At 50.3% G+C, this 17,514-nt stretch overlaps 1 protein-coding gene and 1 long non-coding RNA gene across 5 annotated transcripts; one reads left to right on the top strand and one right to left on the bottom strand.

Annotated features, from left to right (window-relative positions):
• Positions 1-3,294: 3,294 nt before the first annotated feature.
• On the top strand, positions 3,295-9,262 carry AZGP1 (alpha-2-glycoprotein 1, zinc-binding). Its single transcript, XM_004781837.3, has 4 exons — positions 3,295-3,470; positions 5,609-5,869; positions 7,882-8,157; positions 8,681-9,262. The coding sequence occupies exons 1-4, from the start codon at positions 3,395-3,397 to the stop codon at positions 9,034-9,036; spliced, it is 969 nt and encodes a 322-aa protein (XP_004781894.1). The 5' UTR covers positions 3,295-3,394; the 3' UTR covers positions 9,037-9,262.
• Positions 5,230-10,582, bottom strand: LOC123386926. Of its 4 annotated transcripts, XR_001177634.2 has the most exons (5): positions 9,875-10,580; positions 8,456-8,565; positions 7,213-8,194; positions 6,791-6,872; positions 6,412-6,710 (listed from the first exon to the last, which is right to left on the bottom strand). It is a non-coding gene; the product is annotated as an uncharacterized LOC123386926 (long non-coding RNA). The 4 variants fall into 4 exon arrangements; XR_006605260.1 differs by lacking the exon at positions 6,412-6,710 and adding an exon at positions 5,230-5,270 and having other exon boundaries at positions 6,791-8,194; positions 9,875-10,582; XR_001177633.2 differs by having other exon boundaries at positions 6,791-8,194; positions 9,875-10,582.
• Positions 10,583-17,514: the final 6,932 nt, after the last annotated feature.

Below are 17,514 nucleotides of genomic sequence, written 5' to 3'. Positions count from 1 at the left end.
ACCAGCCACACCAGGAAGGATGAGGGGCCTAGAGGAGCAAATGCGGATCCTTCCACGAGCACCTCCTGCCCGCCCAACAGAGAACCAGCAACAGATTCTCCTGCAGGCAGGACCAAGTTCAAGTGGGCTCTGAGAACACCCCACCCCAAGAGGACCTCATTGCCACAAACTGTCTTCTTCTTGGCAATTCCTCAGCCACTTTGGAATTGCATATCGCTCTATATTGGCGGACCACTCTGCAAACAGCCCGTCAGCCCCAAGTGTACGTGGGAAGACCTGTGTTTCCATGTAATTGACTCCCTTCATATCCTCCGTATTTTATTTTATGCATTTAAAATTATCTTGGGGGTCGCCTGGATGGCTTGGTCAGTTAAGCATCTGACTCTTGATTTCCGCTCAGGTCTTAATCCCAGGGTCTTGAGTTCAAGCCCTGCGCTGGGCTCCATGCTGGGTGTAATGGAGACTACTTTAAAAAAGAGAAAACTATCTTGAAAGAAAATAAAGTTTTGAATTAAAAAAAAAATTTAATTATCTTGAGGTTAACTGGCAAGGGAGGAGATGACAGAAAAGGCCAAGAACCACTGAGTAGAGGGTGGGGTACGCAGAGCCCACAGGATGTTAGGGGCAAGACGCAGGAGTGGGATGTGGCTCATTCATTGGATGGTATTGGATATTCGTTGGATTGGGGCCCTCCAGAACCTGATTCCAACCTCCCTTTTGAATTTGTCACCCCACCTGTCCAACCCCTCAATCTTCATGAGCCCAGTTTGCACCAAATTGGCCTTAGTGACCCTCACATAGGTCTGGCACCATCTCTTTTTGCCTTTGCTCATGTATCCGTTGGTCTATTTTTGTAAGTGTTATTTGATTGTCTTTCTCTCTGTCAAGCAATGGGCCAAGCACTAGAGACAGAAAAACGAACACGACAGACACCATCCCTGTCCTTACACAATTTGTCCTTTATCTGCCAACAGAATTTGGCATTTCTGAGGCACCTCGCTGACTCAGTCGATGGAGCATGCAACTCGGGATTCTGGGGCTGTGAGTTCGAGCCCTGGACTGGGTGTAGAGGCTACTTTAAAATAAGATTTTTTAAGTAGTCTCCATGCCTAGCGTGGAGCCCAACCTGGACCTTGAACTCAAAACCCTGAGATCAAGACCTGAGCTGAGACCGAGAATTGGACATTTAATTGAACACAACTGACTGAGCCACCCAGGTGCCCCTAAAAATGAAATTTAAATAATATTTAAAATATTTAAATAAATAATTTAAATAAAAATTTAAAAATATAAGTGTATGTGTGTGTGTGTGTGTATATATATATATATATATATATATATATATATCCTGTTCCATGCCCTGTTCAACCACAACATCTCCCATGCTGCCTTTTTCCTGACTTCCAGATTTGAGTTCCTTCTCTAATAATGTCTTATTGGCATGATCATAGGAGAGTGGCAGGAAAGTCCTGACCCCTCTTGGTTATTAGATTTATTAGGTTTTCGGGGTGCCTCAGTGGCTCAGTCAGTTAAGCGTCTGCCTTCAGCTCAGGTCATGATCCCAGGGTCTGGGGATCGAGTCCCCCATCTGATTCCCTGCTCAGCGGGGGGCCCGCTTCTCCCTCTCTCTCTCTGCCTGCTGCTCTGCCTACTTGTGCACTCTCTCTTTCTCTCTCTCTCTGATAAATAAATAAATAAATCTTTTTTAAAAGATTTATTAGGTTTTTGTAATTAGGTTATGCAACCTGATTTTCTGTTGTTCAGTTCTAATCATTAATCAGTGTTGGGTTTTCGTGTTTCATCGTTGCAATTGCAAAAGACAAAAGATTCTTTCCACACTGTCATAGAAAACTGCCTGATTTTCAGGCTGTGCTTGAAGTCAGTAATTCTTGCTTCTGAATCTACATTCTTTTTCTTCAGGCTCTCCAACGCTTCTGGACTCTACCCTCCCAGGCTTTGGTCCCTGATTTCCTTAAGCCTTTCACACTGTCCTATGGTAGCAGCTGCTTAGGACCTAAAATCTTGCCTTCATTGAGCACTTCCCTCTGGCCGACCACCAGAGATAACTCAGGTGTTTAGCCCTCCGCAGAGTAAAACCACAGCCTGCAAGAAAGTTCCCGAAACATCTGGATCGTGTCTTCATTCAGCCACAGTCCGGCCCCATGGTCAAGTCCAGTTACCCTTCCTCCATCTCCCTGTCCCAGTTTCATTATCAGTCAGGATCCTCAGTTGCTGAAACGGAATCTATTTCTGACTTGTAGCAGAAAATAAACAGATTTATCGGTTAGCCCTCAGAATCAACGGAGAGACGGGAAAACCCCGGCTCAGAGTTAGGCCGGAGAAGCACAGGGGAAAATCACGCCACAGAGCAAGTCCTGTGAACACACACCGCTGCCAGCTGTATGGACAAATGACACCCCCTCACCGGACGTGGGAACCCCTACAGCTTGTAGCCCCGCGGCTTCCAGGACCCGGCAGTGACAGCCGCTGCTGAGCTCCCCAGAAAGGGGAGCTTTGCCTTCTTCTTTGCTTCACTGATACCAGCCTCAGCATCCGGGGCACCAGCGTCTGCTGGACCGAGCCCAAAGGGGAATCAGGCTTCTTCTGCCTCCATGATGGAAAGCCCTGGATTCCCCAAGCATAGAAAGGGGTTGGGGGGGGGCGGGCAGGGGTGCCTGGCTGGCTCTGTCGGTTGAGGATCCCACTCTTGCTTTCGTGATCTCAGGGTTGTACGATCAAGCCCCATGTCCGGCTCTTGGTGCTCAGCTAGGAGTCTGCTAGGGGTTCTCTTCCTCTTCCTCTCCCTGCGCCCCTCCCCCGCACGTGCAAATATACACACTCTCTCTCTCAAATAAATAAATAAATCTTTTTTTTTTTTTGTAAAGAAAACAGAAGGAAAAGGAAGGAAGAGAGGGAGCCAGAGATGTGGATGTGCTCTGTGCAGAACGCCAGTGTGCAGGGTGGGACCCCCTCTCTGGCCATGTGCAGAGCTTTTCCAGAGGGCGTCTGACAACACCCCAGTCCCCCCACTGAAAGGAACACACACCCCAGGCATCTGCCACTTAACAGCCCCCCTCCCCTCCTCCCTCACCCACTTGCATTCTGTCACCCGGGGGACGCACAAAGTCCCAGCCTGCAGCCAGCTGTTGTGGCTCTCAGTCTACACCCTGTCCATGAACTGGCTGAGGGCCACCTCTGCCCCGGGTGGCTTGTGCACCCTTCTCCGTCACTGTCAGAGGAGGAGCCTGTCCTGCAGGCTCATTGGCTGTGAAGTCACCTTTCCCAGGCTGGGCTCACAGCCCAACCATTCCCATAACTACACCTGGCTTTATTTCCAAGTAGTCTGCTCGGAGCTCTACCACCACGGCAGTCCAGAACCTTCCGGTCAGGCAGCATGGACACAATAGTGTCCGTCCTGCTGTCCCTGCTACTTCTTCTGGGGCCTGCAGTCCCTCAGGAAACCCAAGCTGGTGAGTAAGGAAGCCAGGGTGGCTCTGAGGGACAGATGGGCTGGAGAAGGACCTCTAGTGCAGCGGAGATTCCCAAGGATACTGTGGGAAGAGGTGTCCCAGGCTGTCACCTAACTCAGCTCCCAAACTTCAAAAAGGATTGAGGGAGCCTCTGGAGTCATGCTAAATGAGGCTTTAGAGAATCAGAAGCTAAAACCCTTAGCTTACAAAGGAGCAAAACCAAGACCAGAGAGGTGAAGTGACCTGGCCAGGGTCACACAGCCAGGACAGTGCAGGAGCCACACGAGTAGAACATCCTGTTCCTTCCTTTCTTCCAGTGGCTGGATGAGTCTGTCTGGCTCACAGAGAAAAAGGGAACAACCCTAAGCAGCAGATGTGAAGGCAGGTTAACTGCAGGGTTGTAGAAGGAAGTCTGTCCCCTCCCCCTTGCCATCAGACCACAGTGCTGCCCATTAGCCCTGAAGGCAAGTTAGGGGGAAAGAAGCCAGCTGGAATCTGGGAAGCACCAGAGTCCACACTAGAATAGGAAAACAGGCTGTTTCATGACCACCAATTTCAGGATGAAGAAATGAAAAGTAAACTGTGCATGTTTGAAATTTGTGACACTTAAAAACTATGAGAATATATGTTTTATTTTAAAATGCTAATCAGTGGGGCGCCTGGGTAGCTCAGTGGGTTAAAGCCTCTGCCTTTGGCTCAGGTCACCATCCCAGGTCCTGTAATTGAATCCCGTATCAGGCTCTCTGCTCAGCAGGGAGCCTGCTTCCCCCACTCTCTCTCTGCCTGCCTCTCTGCCTACTTGTGATCTCTCTGTGAGTCTAATAAATAAATAAAATCTTTTTTAAAAATTTAAAATAAAATAAAATGTTAATCGCATCCTACACCAAAATCTGTATTAGTCAGGGTTCTCCAGAGAAACAGAACAAAGACATATAGATATATATAGAGAGAAAGAGATTGATTTTAAGGAACTGGCTAGCACAATTGAAATCTGCAGGCTGGAGATGTGGAGAAGAGTCAGTGTTGTTGCCTTGAGTCCAAAGGCAATCTGAAGGCAGAAAGGCAGAATTCTTCTTTGGGGAACTGGGCTTCTTTCTTGTGGCCTTCAACTGATTAGATGAGGTCCACCCACTGCTAAGGGTAATTTGCTTTACACAAGGTCTAAAGTTAATCACATTTAGAAACTAGTCACCAAGAATAATTTCAGCACTTGATCTAGGAATCTGCCATATGACCTCCAATGTTATTAAAATCAATATGAATTGTATCACAAATTAATTATTGGAAATGCTCCCTGCTCTCCAAGTCCCTGCCAAAATGCAAGGTGCAACCCTGGGAATTCTGAGATCCAGATCCTGCTCTTACCTGTGCCAATCCATTCTAAGTCATCTCCTGAGTTTTCTGGTAAATTCTTCCTATGCATTCGAATTCTATGTCTTAGACTAGGTTATGCTTCAGTAACAAAGTTTTTAGTGGCTTACCCTAACAAATGTTTAATTCTTGCTCGTGTAAAGTGAAAACAGACAAGGCAACCTTCCTGTCTTCCCTGAGGTGACTCAGGAATCTGGCCTATTTGCATGTTGGGACTCCTGTTTTCATCCTGAAGTCTCCACAGTCATCACATTAAAAAAAGAAAGAGGTACCTGGGTGGTTCAGTTAAGCATCTGCCTTCAGTTCAGATCATAATCTCAGGGTCCTGGGATCGAGCCCCATGCCAGGCTCTCTGCTCAGTGGGTAGTCTGCTTCTCCTTCTCCACCTGCCTGCCTCTCTGCCTACTTGTGCGCTATATAAATAAAATCCTTAAAAATAAATAAATGAATAAGCAAATGAGTTCATAGGGCCTCAGACCAGAAAAAAGACATCATTCCCTCTCACATCCCCAGAACTCAATAGCATGATCCCAACATACGTACAAGGAGGCTGAGAAATATGATCTTGTGTGTCAAGAAGAAACAGTGCAGTGAAAACACAGATGGTGTCTAAAGTACCATTCCCAGGATAGACATAGGACCCTTTTCACTTGAATGAGCTTCCAGAGGGGCCCAGAGGCCACGGCCCCCTCCCTGGCCTTCCGCTGCCCCACGTTGGGCCTCCCCTGCATGGACCCCACACCTCCAAGTGCTCTCCTCTTTTTCAGGGCCTTACTCTCTGAGCTTCTTCTACACCGGGCTCTCCAGGCCCAGGGACGGCTTCCCCAGCTTCCAGGCCACAGCCTACCTCAATGACCAGGATTTCTTTCACTATGACAGTGAAGACAGGAAGGCCATCCCTCAGTACCCCTGGAGCCAGATGGAAGGACTAGAGGACTGGGAGAAGGAGAGTGAACTCCAGAAGGCCAGGGAGAAGATCTTCATGGCGACCCTGACGGACATCATGGACTACTACAAGGACAAAGAAGGTCAGTGAACAGTAGACTGTGGGGGGAGGGGGGCGGGGGTGTCTTAGCTCAACGGGCAGCCCTGCAGGGGTAAGTGGAAAGGGGTCAGCAGGATGGAAATAACAGAGATGAGAGTAGAAATTCGCAGGCACTCTGCATCCCCCCCACCCCACAGCGCACCTGCACCCCCCCACCCCACAGCGCACCTGCATCCCCCCCACCCCCACAGCGCACCTGCACCCCCCCACCCCACAGCGCACCTGCATCCCCCCCACCCCACAGCGCACCTGCATCCCCCCCACCCCCACAGCGCACCTGCACCCCCCCCCCCCAGCACAGCGCACCTGCATCCCCCCCACCCCCACAGCACACCTGCGTCCCCCCCACCCCACAGCGCACCTGCACCCCCCACCCCCACAGCGCACCTGCATCCCCCCCACCCCACAGCGCACCTGCACCCCCCCCACCCCCACAGCGCACCTGCATTCCCCCCACCCCCACAGCGCACCTGCGTCCCCCCCACCCCACAGCGCACCTGCATCCCCCCACCCCCACAGCGCACCCTGCATCCCCCCCACCCCACAGCGCACCTGCATCCCCCCACCCCCACAGCGCACCTGCTCTCCTCCTGCCTCATCTTATCCCCATCCTCACTCCCAGGCCTCGGGTCTCCCAGGAAGTGACGTCAGAGTCAGCGCCCATCCAGGCACCCGTCACCTCCCCACCCCACACTCCGACCTGCCTGAGGCTGATCCTACTGTGGAAGGCATCAGGCTCCCCTGCCGAGGGATGTCAGGGAGGGAGGGAGCTAACCCCAGAGTCAATCAGATCTGGTTCGCATCGTGTCGCGGCCAGTCATTAGCTGTTTGACAGTGAGCATGTTCTTAATAACCTGGTCTGAACCCACGAACCAGAACCTCCAAGAGATTCCATAAAACTTACCTCTGCCAATTGCATGAAGGCTAGAACCTCGTCGGTCTTGGTCTCCCTGATCGTCCCATCACCTGGGACGGCCACGAATAACCTGCTCCGGTGAAATATATTGAATGATTGAGAGAAAATGCCTCACACAAACCGTGGCCCATACTGGGAGCTCAGCAGGGACTGACTTCAAAGCCACACACTGATAGAGTTACATGAAGTCCTGAAGACCTTCCTGACTGTAAGGAACAGACTCGGGAGGCCTCATGGACTTATGGTAGGAGGAAGATGGGGAGCCGGGACACCCCCATCCCCACCTACTGTGTGCCGGGCACGGGTGCTGACGCCGGCTGGTAGCGCTCCCAGCAACCCTCTGAACCCGTACATGGCCGCTGCTGTTGGCAAGCGGAGAAGACCAAAGCAGGGGGAGGTTAAATGCTCACGTTCAAGCCAGGTCGGCGCTCAGAGAGATCTGCAGTTTGAGCCCAGGGAGCTGGAGATCAGAGCCTGAGCCCACAGCGCTAATCGGTATCAGGTCCCCACCGGTCGTGTCCCCCCTCCCAGAGGAGGCCAGGTTCCAAGACTTGTGGCTCCCTGGGCAGAGAGGGGGCTCGGAGATTCCTGATGAGGATAGCAAACCCCAGGAAAGAGTTTACCCAATTGGTGACATCCGCTCCACTTAGAACAGAGGAAAAAAAGGAGAGATTAGGGAATCTGTGTTAAACTCCAAATAATTTGTTTAACTTGGAGATGGCACTTCAGTGTGGTTCTGTGGGGTTCCTAAGAACCCCCAGGGTATTCGCAGTTCACTAACCGCGGGAACAGGGGAGCTGGGAACAGGGTATGTGGTCTGGTCTCCCTGACCCTCCCCGCCAGGAAGGATGCATTTTAGCCCAGAGGGGCCTGAAACACCAAACCAAAGCACCTTTCCGTCTTCTGCTCTATGACTGGCTCATAACTCATTCGCCAAAACATAGGGACCACGTGCTTAGATCTCCAAAACCTTGCTTCCTGTTGTTTCTGCAAACTGAGTAGCACTGAAAGTTATTAAAACACAGTGCAGTGTGTGCCAAGCTGACTAACTTCCCCGGGGGTGGCCGGGGAGGGTGCAGGGTCTCACACCTTTCAGGGAATGTTTGGCTGTGAGCTGCGGAATGACAAAAACAGCGGAGCATTCTGGAGGTACGCCTATGACGGAAGGAACTTCATCGAGTTCAACAAAGAAATCCCCGCCTGGGTCCCCCAGGACCCCGCCGCTCTGATCACCAAGCAGAAGTGGGAGGCGGAAGAAGTGTACGTGCTGCGGGCCAAGGCTTACCTGGAAGAGGAGTGCCCCGCGATGCTGAGGAGGTTCCTGCAACACGGCAAGACCTACCTGGACCGACAAGGTACCCCGCTTCCTCTGTCCTGCTCCCCCGAGCTGAGCTGAGAAAGACCAAGGTGATCTCAGGCTGGGAGTGGGGTTGGGGGGTTTGGGGGGGTCATCTCTGCCCAATCCCACGGTGGTGTCTCTAGGACGATGCCTCCAGGCAGAGCCGAGCATGAAGGCAGGTGTGGGAAATGCCTGCCTGTCACAGCCTGGTTGTCGCAAGCCTTGGGTTTGGGAAGCAGTGAGAACGAGGGCCCTGCAGAGCAGGAAGGGGTCTGATGGATAGAGCCACGGGAGGAGGCAGCCCCAAAACTCACCCAGAAGTCTGGGAACGGGACGGGGAGCCCAAGGCCAGCGGCGGTCATTCCACGATCCAACGGGAGGCTCCTGGGAACCCTCGGCCTTCCCTGATCTTCGCCAAGTTTCCCTGGGGAGACAGACACAGAGCTTGGAGTTCTGCTCATCACTGACGCCCAGAAAGGGGAGGGAGCAGGGAGCCATCGAGAGCAGGCTCTCGCTATCCACGCTCTGTCCCTCCACAGATCCCCCCTCCGTGTCCATCACCAGCCACGGGACCCCAGGAGAAACTCAGACACTCAAGTGCCGGGCTGATGGCTTCTACCCACGAGAAATTGAGCTGCACTGGATTCATGGGGGCGATACACAGGAGACTGAGTCGGGGGGAGACGTGCTTCCCAGCGGAAACAGCACTTACCAGTCCTGGGTGGTGATGTCAGCTTCCCGGCAGGACGGAGCCCTGGACTCCTACTCCTGCCGCGTGAAGCACAGCAGCCTGGCCCAGCCCCTCACTGTGCTGTGGCCTGGAGCGAGGGCTGATGGCTCCGAGGGCTCCCAGGGACAGGAGCCACCCCACCTCCTGGCAGGAGAGACGAGCTAGGGGTCCGAGCTAGGGGTCCGGTGGTGAGTTCAGACACTCAGAGGAGGGAAGACTCAATACCAGCCCCTGAGCTGACTCTGGGCTGAACTGACTTGCAAAGCCCCATGATCTGATCTGTCTGATCTAATCGAATCAAATCAACAGTAATCCCCTTGCCTAGCACCCAGTGTAGAAAAGCATTTTTAAAAGGACATGATATAAAAATGGGAGTAGATATGACCCTTCATCCTGTTTTCCTAAGCCTTCATTCATCTGAAATTCTTGCTATCAACTCAAAGCATCCTGCCCTGGGGGACGGGGGGTGGTCCCTCTGTGCGTGGCGTAGACCCTCGGACCTTGTTCAAGAGCCCACTGGGGACATCTCCTCTGTTGTGAAGTTATAGACCCTCTTTAACACAAACCCATGTCTCTTCTGTGCCTCAGTGGTCCAGACACACCTCCTCCCTGAGACGGAGCCCTCCTCCATTCCAGGGGCTTGACCTTCCGCACACCTTTGGGTCTTGGAAACTCCCCAGACCATAGCTAATTGGTTTCCTTTCAAATTCACTTGAATGTGTTTTTGTTTTGTTTTGTTTTTTAACCCAGTTACCCACCACCCTCCACGGGTTTAAAACCCCAAAAGACACAGCAGGGCTCCCACACCTGACCTTTCTATGGAGCCCATTTGTGGGCTTTCCCTCCCCAGCCTGGCCTCCAAGCTGAGCTCCTTAAGGAAATCACCCCGAGCATCCAGAACTCTGAGCCAACCCTTACTCTTTCTTGAGAGCCTGAATGTGAAGGTTCGACTTGTTATTTTTGATACTTTGACCCGGTAGAGAAATCAAAGCCAAGGAAATACCTCCTCAGTCTGTGCGAAATCCACATTCCTCTCCTCTGGAACCGGATGAGAAGAAACAAAAAACAAAAAACAAAACTCCTGTTTGAACAGTAGAGGCTGCAGAGGGAAACAATCCACATGGTCAAGAAGGGAAAATATAGCCATGAACAGATAAAGAAAACCACATGACGGGAGAAGAATTTCAGATTGATAAAGAAACCCAAAGTCCACAGGAGCGGGCCAAGCTAAGGCAGACTGGAATGCGAGATCCCACCCCCTCCCACAGCAGGAGAGATGGGTTGGGGTGGGCAGGGGGAGGGAACCTCTGGAGACCCCAGTCCTGGCCAGCTCTGGGGGAAGGGGAGAGGGACCCAGAGCCACTCAGACACCCAGAGAAGTTTCCTGGAGGGATTCAGATTTCAGAGAAGGAAGTGAAGGCCAAGACAGCTGCCAAGAAGAGAGAAAAGATTGTTCCTGATCAGTGGGGCGTGAGTGGCGGAGGGGAGGGCCACAGGGGCCTGACAAGGGACATGAGTGATGGTGGGGATGGGCTGTGGGCATCACTGGGCACACCAGGGAGGATGAAGGGCCTAGAGGAGCAAATGCAGATCCTTCCACGAGAACCACCAGTGAGGGCATCTGGGTGGCTCAGTGGGTTAAGCCTCTGCCTTCGGCTCAGGTCATGATCTCAGGGTCTTGAGATCAAGCCCTACTGGGGCTCTCTGCTCAGCGGGGAGCCTGCTTCCCCCTCCCCCTCTGCCTTCCTCTCTGCCTACTTGTGATCTCTCTCGGTCTGTCAAATAAATAAATAAAATCTTAAAAATAAAAAGAGAGAGAGAGAGAGAGAACCAGCAACAGATTCTCCTGCAGGCAGGACCAAGTTCAAGTGCTCTTTGAGGATGTCCCACCCCAGGAGGACCTCATTGCCACAAACTCTCTCCTTGGCCATTCCTCAGTCACTTAGTACTACCTTGTTTCTCTCGAAGATTCCTCTGGAGACAATTCACCAGCTAGACATTAAGGATGGAGGGCTTGGGTTTACGCGGGAGATGTCACCAGGGTACAGAACTTAACTGTAATCGCTGTTAAGGTCCTCTCCCAATTTGGCTGAACGCTGCCTTTCAACCCGGCTTGTCATAGAACTTGACAAACAGATACATTTAGAGTTCTCCATTTCCTTTGCTCATGTATTGGTGCATTCACTCAAGAATTCTATGTTGAGTATTTATTTTCTGCTTTGGTACTCTAATAAAGACCAAGCAGAACAAGTGGGTGCCTCCCCTCCCTGCATGGAGTTTACCCCACTTCTGCTTATTAAAACAATACCCTCCGTCAAGGCTCAACCCACATCTTACCTCCTCCTGGGACCACCACCATGATCACTAGTTCCAACATAGACTCGTCCATGCTGTGATGTCTCTCAGAAATCTCAGGGAAGATTTCCAGAAAGACAGTGAGTAAAGCCAATGACCACACCATCTCAGCATCCCAGACCATTCTCCTTTTTGTTCCTTTTCCAAGCGAAAGGAAAAGAATCAAAGATGGGTGTATCTGGGGAAAGAGCATTTGGGGCAGAGGGCACAGCAAATGTCCAGTCCCTAGGGCAGGAACAATCATGGTGTTTGAAAGGCAGAATAAGGACCAGTGGGTGGGACCATCATGAACACGAGGAGAGTCAGAAGATGTTGAAAAGGCTGGTAATGGTCAGATCCTGTAAGGAAGGCATGGTTAGCCTTGGGAAGGAGTTTCTACTGCCAATGGCCTCACCTGGTAGGTTCTAACCAAGATGGCAATAGGATTTACTTTAGTTTTTTGGTTTTTTGTTTTGTTTTCTTTTTTTAAGATCTTATTTATTTGAGAGCGAGAGAGAGGAGGAGCAGGGAGAGGGCCAGAGGGACAGGGAGAAGTATCCTCCCCGCTGAGCAGGGACTCAATTCTTGGATGCTGAGATCATGACCTGAGCCACCCAAGCGCCCCTGCTTTAGGGTGTTAAAACATCGCTTTGGCTGCTGTGTGAGGAAGAGACAATGGTGACACAGGATGGAAACAGGGAGACCAGAAACAAATCCGGGGGAAGGACTAGCACTGGAATAGACTGGGATGGGCGCAGCTGTGCCGGTAGCAAGCAGCCAGAGTTCAGGATACATTCTGGACATCAAGCCTGAAGGATTCGCAGATGGACCCAACGAGCCCTGAGTTTGCCGAGGGGTTAGCCATGAGCTGCGCGGAGAAGACCGGAGCGGTGACTCAAATTCGAGTCCCAGGTCTTGGATCTGAGTCATTTCCGGAGGTCCCCTGCTGGCAGGCTGTGTCTCACGCAGCCTCCAGCCTGAGCCCCCCCCCCCGGGATGGCTCTCACGCCACCTGATCCCTACTGCCCCTGGAAGCTTCCTGCTTCTCACCTGAGGACACATTTTCAAGATGACCCACCCGGAATAGAATACTCCCAGTCCCCGCCCGGGTTCCCAGTGTAACTCCCGCCCAGAGCCAGCCTCCAAACCAGTCCGTGCTAGTCCTTTCTGCTGCGTCCTTCCTCGCTCTTACAGCTGAGATCTCTGTCTTCTCTCCTACCGGCCCTAGCTGCAAGCTAAGGTCCCAGTTTCGCCCCCACGTTGGCATCCTCCCCCTACCGGACCCCACCCTCCCTGCACACTCTCAGACGAGCAGCTCCTTCCAGACGCTTCTCCTCCCCGGCCCTCCAGACGCGGCTTCGGCGTGGTCCACGCGCCCCCTCGTGGTGGAAAGACAGAGGTGCAGGCTGGTCGCGCTCCCCTGGGCGGGGTCTCCCCCACGCCTGAGCGCGAGGAAACGTACAAGCACGCCTGGAACCCAGGAAGCCAAGGTGGCTGGGTTTATATTCCTGACAACAGCAGAGCTCCGAGAAGCAGAAATGCTTTCAACATGGTTGGTGAATTACTGCTTTCGATCATTCCTAAACTAAGAGCCAGCAGAGAGAGGAAAAGATCTACTGAACGCTTCCGTGAAGCCCCCTTCGCCCTGCTCCTGCCGGTAGCTGCCCCAGAGTTTGTTTCCTTCTGCAGACCTGATCCGTTGCTCTCAGGCCTGCTCTGGTTCAAGGGCTTGCGTTTGGCTTTGAACTTCAAACCCCAGTGCCAACTTCAGGGAGTTACCTTACTTAATGAAACATTAGCACATTCCCATTAATGTCAAGAATAAAACAGAATCCCTATTTCCACAACTATTCAGGATTTTTCTGGAACTTCTAAGTTAATTCCTTAACACAAAAGGAAATGAGTACAAATATTAACCACCATGAAATGAACTGACGCTTATTAGCAGACGCTCTGCCTTCCTACCCACAACACTCAAGAAAATCAATGTCAGGGGCGCCTGGGTGGTTCAGTGGGTTAAGCCTCTGCCTTCGGCTCAGGTCATGATCTCAGGGTCCTAGGATCAAGCCCCACATCAGGCTCTATGCTCAGCAGGGAGCCTGCTTCATCCTCTCTCTCTGCCTGCCTCTCTGCCTACATGTAATCTGTCAAATAAATAAACAAAATCTTTTTAAAAAGGTAAAAAAAATAAAGAAAATCAATGGCCAATTCCCTGAAGTAAGTCAAAGACTTCAGAAATGTGGGTGACAAGCAAATACACAAGATCAATAGATTGCATATATACCAACAACACATCGTTGGGAAATATTAAAGAAAAAAGGAAACCCAACCACAATCTCTTGAAAAGGAGTACAAATAAAGTGCCCAGGAATGACTAGATGTTTTCCTCCAGGTTGATGGGTCAGTGGAGCATGGCAGCTCTTGATGTCAGGGTTTTGAGTTCGAGCCACGCAATGGGTGTGGAGCCTACTTTAATTAAATAAATAGGGTTTTTTTTTTAAGATTTTATTTATTTGTTTGGCAGACAGAGATGAGAAGCAGGCAGAGGGGGGTGGGGAAGCAGGCTTCCTGCTGAGCAGAGAGCCATACGCGGGGCTTGATCCCAGGATCCTGGAATCATGACCTGAGCCGAAGGCAGAGGCTTTAACCCACTGAGCCACCCAGGTGCCCCTAAATAGGGTTTTTTTTTTAAAGAAGAAGAAAGAAGCCCAAAGCAAAAGCAAAATGTTTCCCAGGTAGTAATGTTGCTTAGGGACCATCCAGGTAGACAATTTCCTTAAACTAAAGCTGCCTGGCTGGAAAATTAAATATTAATAGCTGTACGTTAATAGTTGAAAGGAAATGTGGGAGCCTGAGGGTGACCCCAAAATAGTTTCCGTATACATGGTGTTCTCACTTCTCTATGGACCATTGACTGCCTTGCCTTATCTCAGTCATGCTGTCCCACAGGTGCCTCCTAGGCTCACAACACCTGCCGAGGAAGCAGTCCGCTTCCCTGGACCCTTGAGCACCCAGGCCTCACTTGGGCGAGTCAGTGTCAGTGTCAGATTTCCTTCTCAGGCTAAGCGGCAGAACTGTCCCCTATCAAGATTCAAAAAGATACTTTCTATCTAGGCGGTAGGCTCCGCTGCAGTTGCACCGTATTGCCACGAGAGGGCACTATGTGCCATGCTAACGGATTGGGAGAGGTTCTCCCAGGAGCTTTAAGGACGCGTAGGGCTCATGAGAAGCCTGGTTGGCGCGGCTCCTCAACTATGTTTCCAGATCCCTTTTATAATTAGGAGGTCATCTCACTTCGTTTTCACAGCTGCCCCCCAAACATTTCCACCTGAATATCCTGAAGCCCCCTCAGAATCGCGAATTCAAATACCAGCGTGATCTTCCCCCTCCAACCCTTCCCTAGAGGAAACCAGAACAATTTCCCCTCTTCCCCTACCCCCTCCCTCCTCCGTCTCCCCGCTTCTCCTCTTCCCTCTTCTCCCGCTCCTCCCTTTCCCCCTCCTCTTGATTTCTCCATCTCCATTGAGGGCATCCTTACCCTCCTAACCATCCAAACTAAGACCTTTCGTTCCTGTCCCCTCCCTTTCGTCCCAGACAGCCTAGATGTCACCAAAACCAAAATACGCTCTCACTCCCGTCCTTTTCTCCACCCAGATTGCTCCTGTCTGACTGTGCCTCCCTGGGGTAGTGTGCAGTTCTCCCCACTCTCTGGCCTTTCCCATCATCCTTGCTGCCCTGACAAAACAGGTGAGATCATGTCATTTCCTTCTTTAAAGGTCAAGAAAGGTGGAAAAACCCAAGTGTCCATAGAAGAGTGACTAGGTAAACAAAATGGGGTCTAGCTGTACAGTGGAGTATTACTCAACCTTTAACAAGTAGGAAATTTCAGAGGCACCTGGGTGGCTCAGTCAGTTAAGTGGCTGCCTTGTGCGGAAGTCGTGATCTCAGGGTCCTGGGATGGAGCCCCACATCGGGCTCCCTGCTCAGAGGGGCATCTGATTTACCCTTTCCCTCTGCCTCCGCTGCTGTTTGTGCTCTCTCGAATTCTCTCTCTCATATAAATAAATAAAATCTTTTTTTTAGATTTTATTCATTTATTTATTTGACAGAGAAACAGAGATCACAAGTAGGCAGAGAGGCAGAGAGAGAGGAGGAAGCAGGCTCCCTGCTGAGCAGAAAGCCCAATGCGGGGCTCGATCCCAGAACCCTGAGATCATGACCTGAGCTGAAGGCAGAGGCTTAACCCACTGAGCCACCCAGGTGCCCCAAATAAATAAAATCTTAAAAAAAAAAAGGGTAGGAAATTCTAACACATGCTACAACACGGATGAACCTTGAGGACATCATGCTAAGGGACAGCAGGATTGTCCCTTGGATTCTTCCAGAATGAACTGTTGGACCCAGATAGTTTTATCAATAGGCCAGGCTTTTGAGACAGCTGTCCCAGCACATGGCCAAGGATATGACAGAGGGATCTACTTCTAACATATGCTGGTTTGAGCTAAACCTTTACGTCACAGTTCCCTGGTCTCTAATGTCCACTTTTTTTTTTTTTAAACTTTACTCTCACATCATTTTTCAAGTATACAATGTAATATTTTTTTTAAGATTTTATTTATTTATTTGATAGAGAGAGTTCACAGTAGACAGATAGGCAGGCAGAGAGAGAGAGGGGGAAGCAGGCTCCCTGCTGAGCAGAGATCCCGATGCGGGACTCGATCCCAGGATCCTGAGATCATGACCTGAGCCAAAGGCAGCGGCTTAACCCACTGAGCCACCTAAGCGCCCCTAATGTCCACTTTTTTAAAGATTTTATTTATTTATTTATTTGACAGACAGAGATCACAAGTAGGCAGAGAGGCAGTCAGAGAGAGGGGGTAGCAGACTCCCCGCTGAGCAGAGAGCTGGATGCGGGGCTCCATCCCAGGACTCTGTGATCATGATCCAAGCTGAAGGCAGAGGCTTTAACCCACTGAGCCACCCAGGCGCCCCTCTAATGTCCATTTTTAATGAAGGGAAATTTCTGGGTTGAGTTTACTTTTCTGAGTAGATCTTTCTCCTGAAAGCAAGGGAAGTTCTCCATCTTCATTCTCTACTTGGGAATAGCTTTGCCTAAAAAGTAAAAGGCTGGCATTCAGGTTTCGAAACAAGGCTTTTTGGCTTTGGTTACTGCAAATTTGTGGAAGTTGCTTCGTGCCGCTAAGGGGACACACCAGTGGGGAGTTAGTCAGCTCCGGCGCCGCTGCTGGATCTTACAGATCCTATGTGAGCACTCTAGGCAAATTATTTGTGCTCTTGGGTTTGTTTTTGTTTTTTAAAGACTTTATTTATTTATTTATTTATTTATTTGAGAGAGCACAAGCAGGGTTTTGATCAGCTCAAGTCATGATCTCAGGATCCTAGGAATCAAGCCCTTCTGCGCGGGGGGGTTTGGGGGGGGTTGCTTGCGATTCTCTCTGTCTCTCTCTCTCTCTGCCCCTCTCCTGCTTGCATGCATTCAAGCTCTCTCTCTCAAATAAATAAATCTTTAAAATAAAATAAAATGTCAGCCATCAACAAGCTTGCGGTTCTGCTGCTGCTGTCGCCAGTCTGATTAGCCCATCAGGACCCAAAGAATTAAAATAGTGCTTCCTGATGTAAATATAATGCAAGCACGTATGAAACATTAAATTTTCTGGTAGCCACATTTTGACAAGCGGGAAGACACAGGTGGAATGAACCTTAATGCTATATTTTATTTAACGTGGTATGTCCTAAATATCACTTCCACATACACATTTTAAAATTATTTTAAAGCTATTCAGTGATACACTTTGCACTTAAAATTAAAATATTTAAATTATTCATTTTAAGTGTTATTGATGTATCTTAGGTTTACCTCCCTTTTTTACATATGAAGTCTTTGAAATCCAGTGTGTGTTTTACGTCAGAGGACACCTTGATTGCAATTAGACTCATGTCACGCATTCAGTAGTCACATGTGGGGACCAATGCCTATGCTGTTGGTAAAAGTCGGATTAGAATCTTAAGCCAAAGAAGATATTAACGAAGAACATTGCCAAATCCAAACCCCCACTGATCAAACAGAATGCAATGACTTTTCACAAAGCTGCATTTCTAGTCCTACTGTGGCAAGAGCTGAGGAAAGAGGGAAGGAATTCTCACATATTTGGGTGACCGTTTTCCTCTGCTGTGAATTGTTTAAAGCCAAATGAAGTCTTTTTTTTTTTTTTTGACAGATAGAGATCACAAGTAGGCAGAGAGGCAGGCAGAGAGAGAGGAGGAAGCAGGCTCCCCGCTGAGCAGACA

Source organism: Mustela putorius, unplaced genomic scaffold (genome assembly GCF_011764305.1).
Source record: "Mustela putorius furo isolate JIRA1106 unplaced genomic scaffold, ASM1176430v1.1 tig00000139_pilon_pilon_pilon, whole genome shotgun sequence".
Classification (NCBI taxonomy): domain Eukaryota; kingdom Metazoa; phylum Chordata; class Mammalia; order Carnivora; family Mustelidae; genus Mustela; species Mustela putorius.
This window is presented reverse-complemented; position numbering and strand designations above follow the sequence as displayed.

Excerpts from the sequence above, each read along its gene's own strand:
- AZGP1 (XM_004781837.3), top strand. The coding sequence starts at position 3,395 with ATGGACACAATAGTGTCCGTCCTGCTGTCCCTGCTACTTCTTCTGGGG. Across the intron at positions 3,471-5,608 it reads CCCTCAGGAAACCCAAGCTG|GGCCTTACTCTCTGAGCTTC; the intron begins GTGAGTAAGGAA and ends CCTCTTTTTCAG. Across the intron at positions 8,158-8,680 it reads GACCTACCTGGACCGACAAG|ATCCCCCCTCCGTGTCCATC; the intron begins GTACCCCGCTTC and ends GTCCCTCCACAG.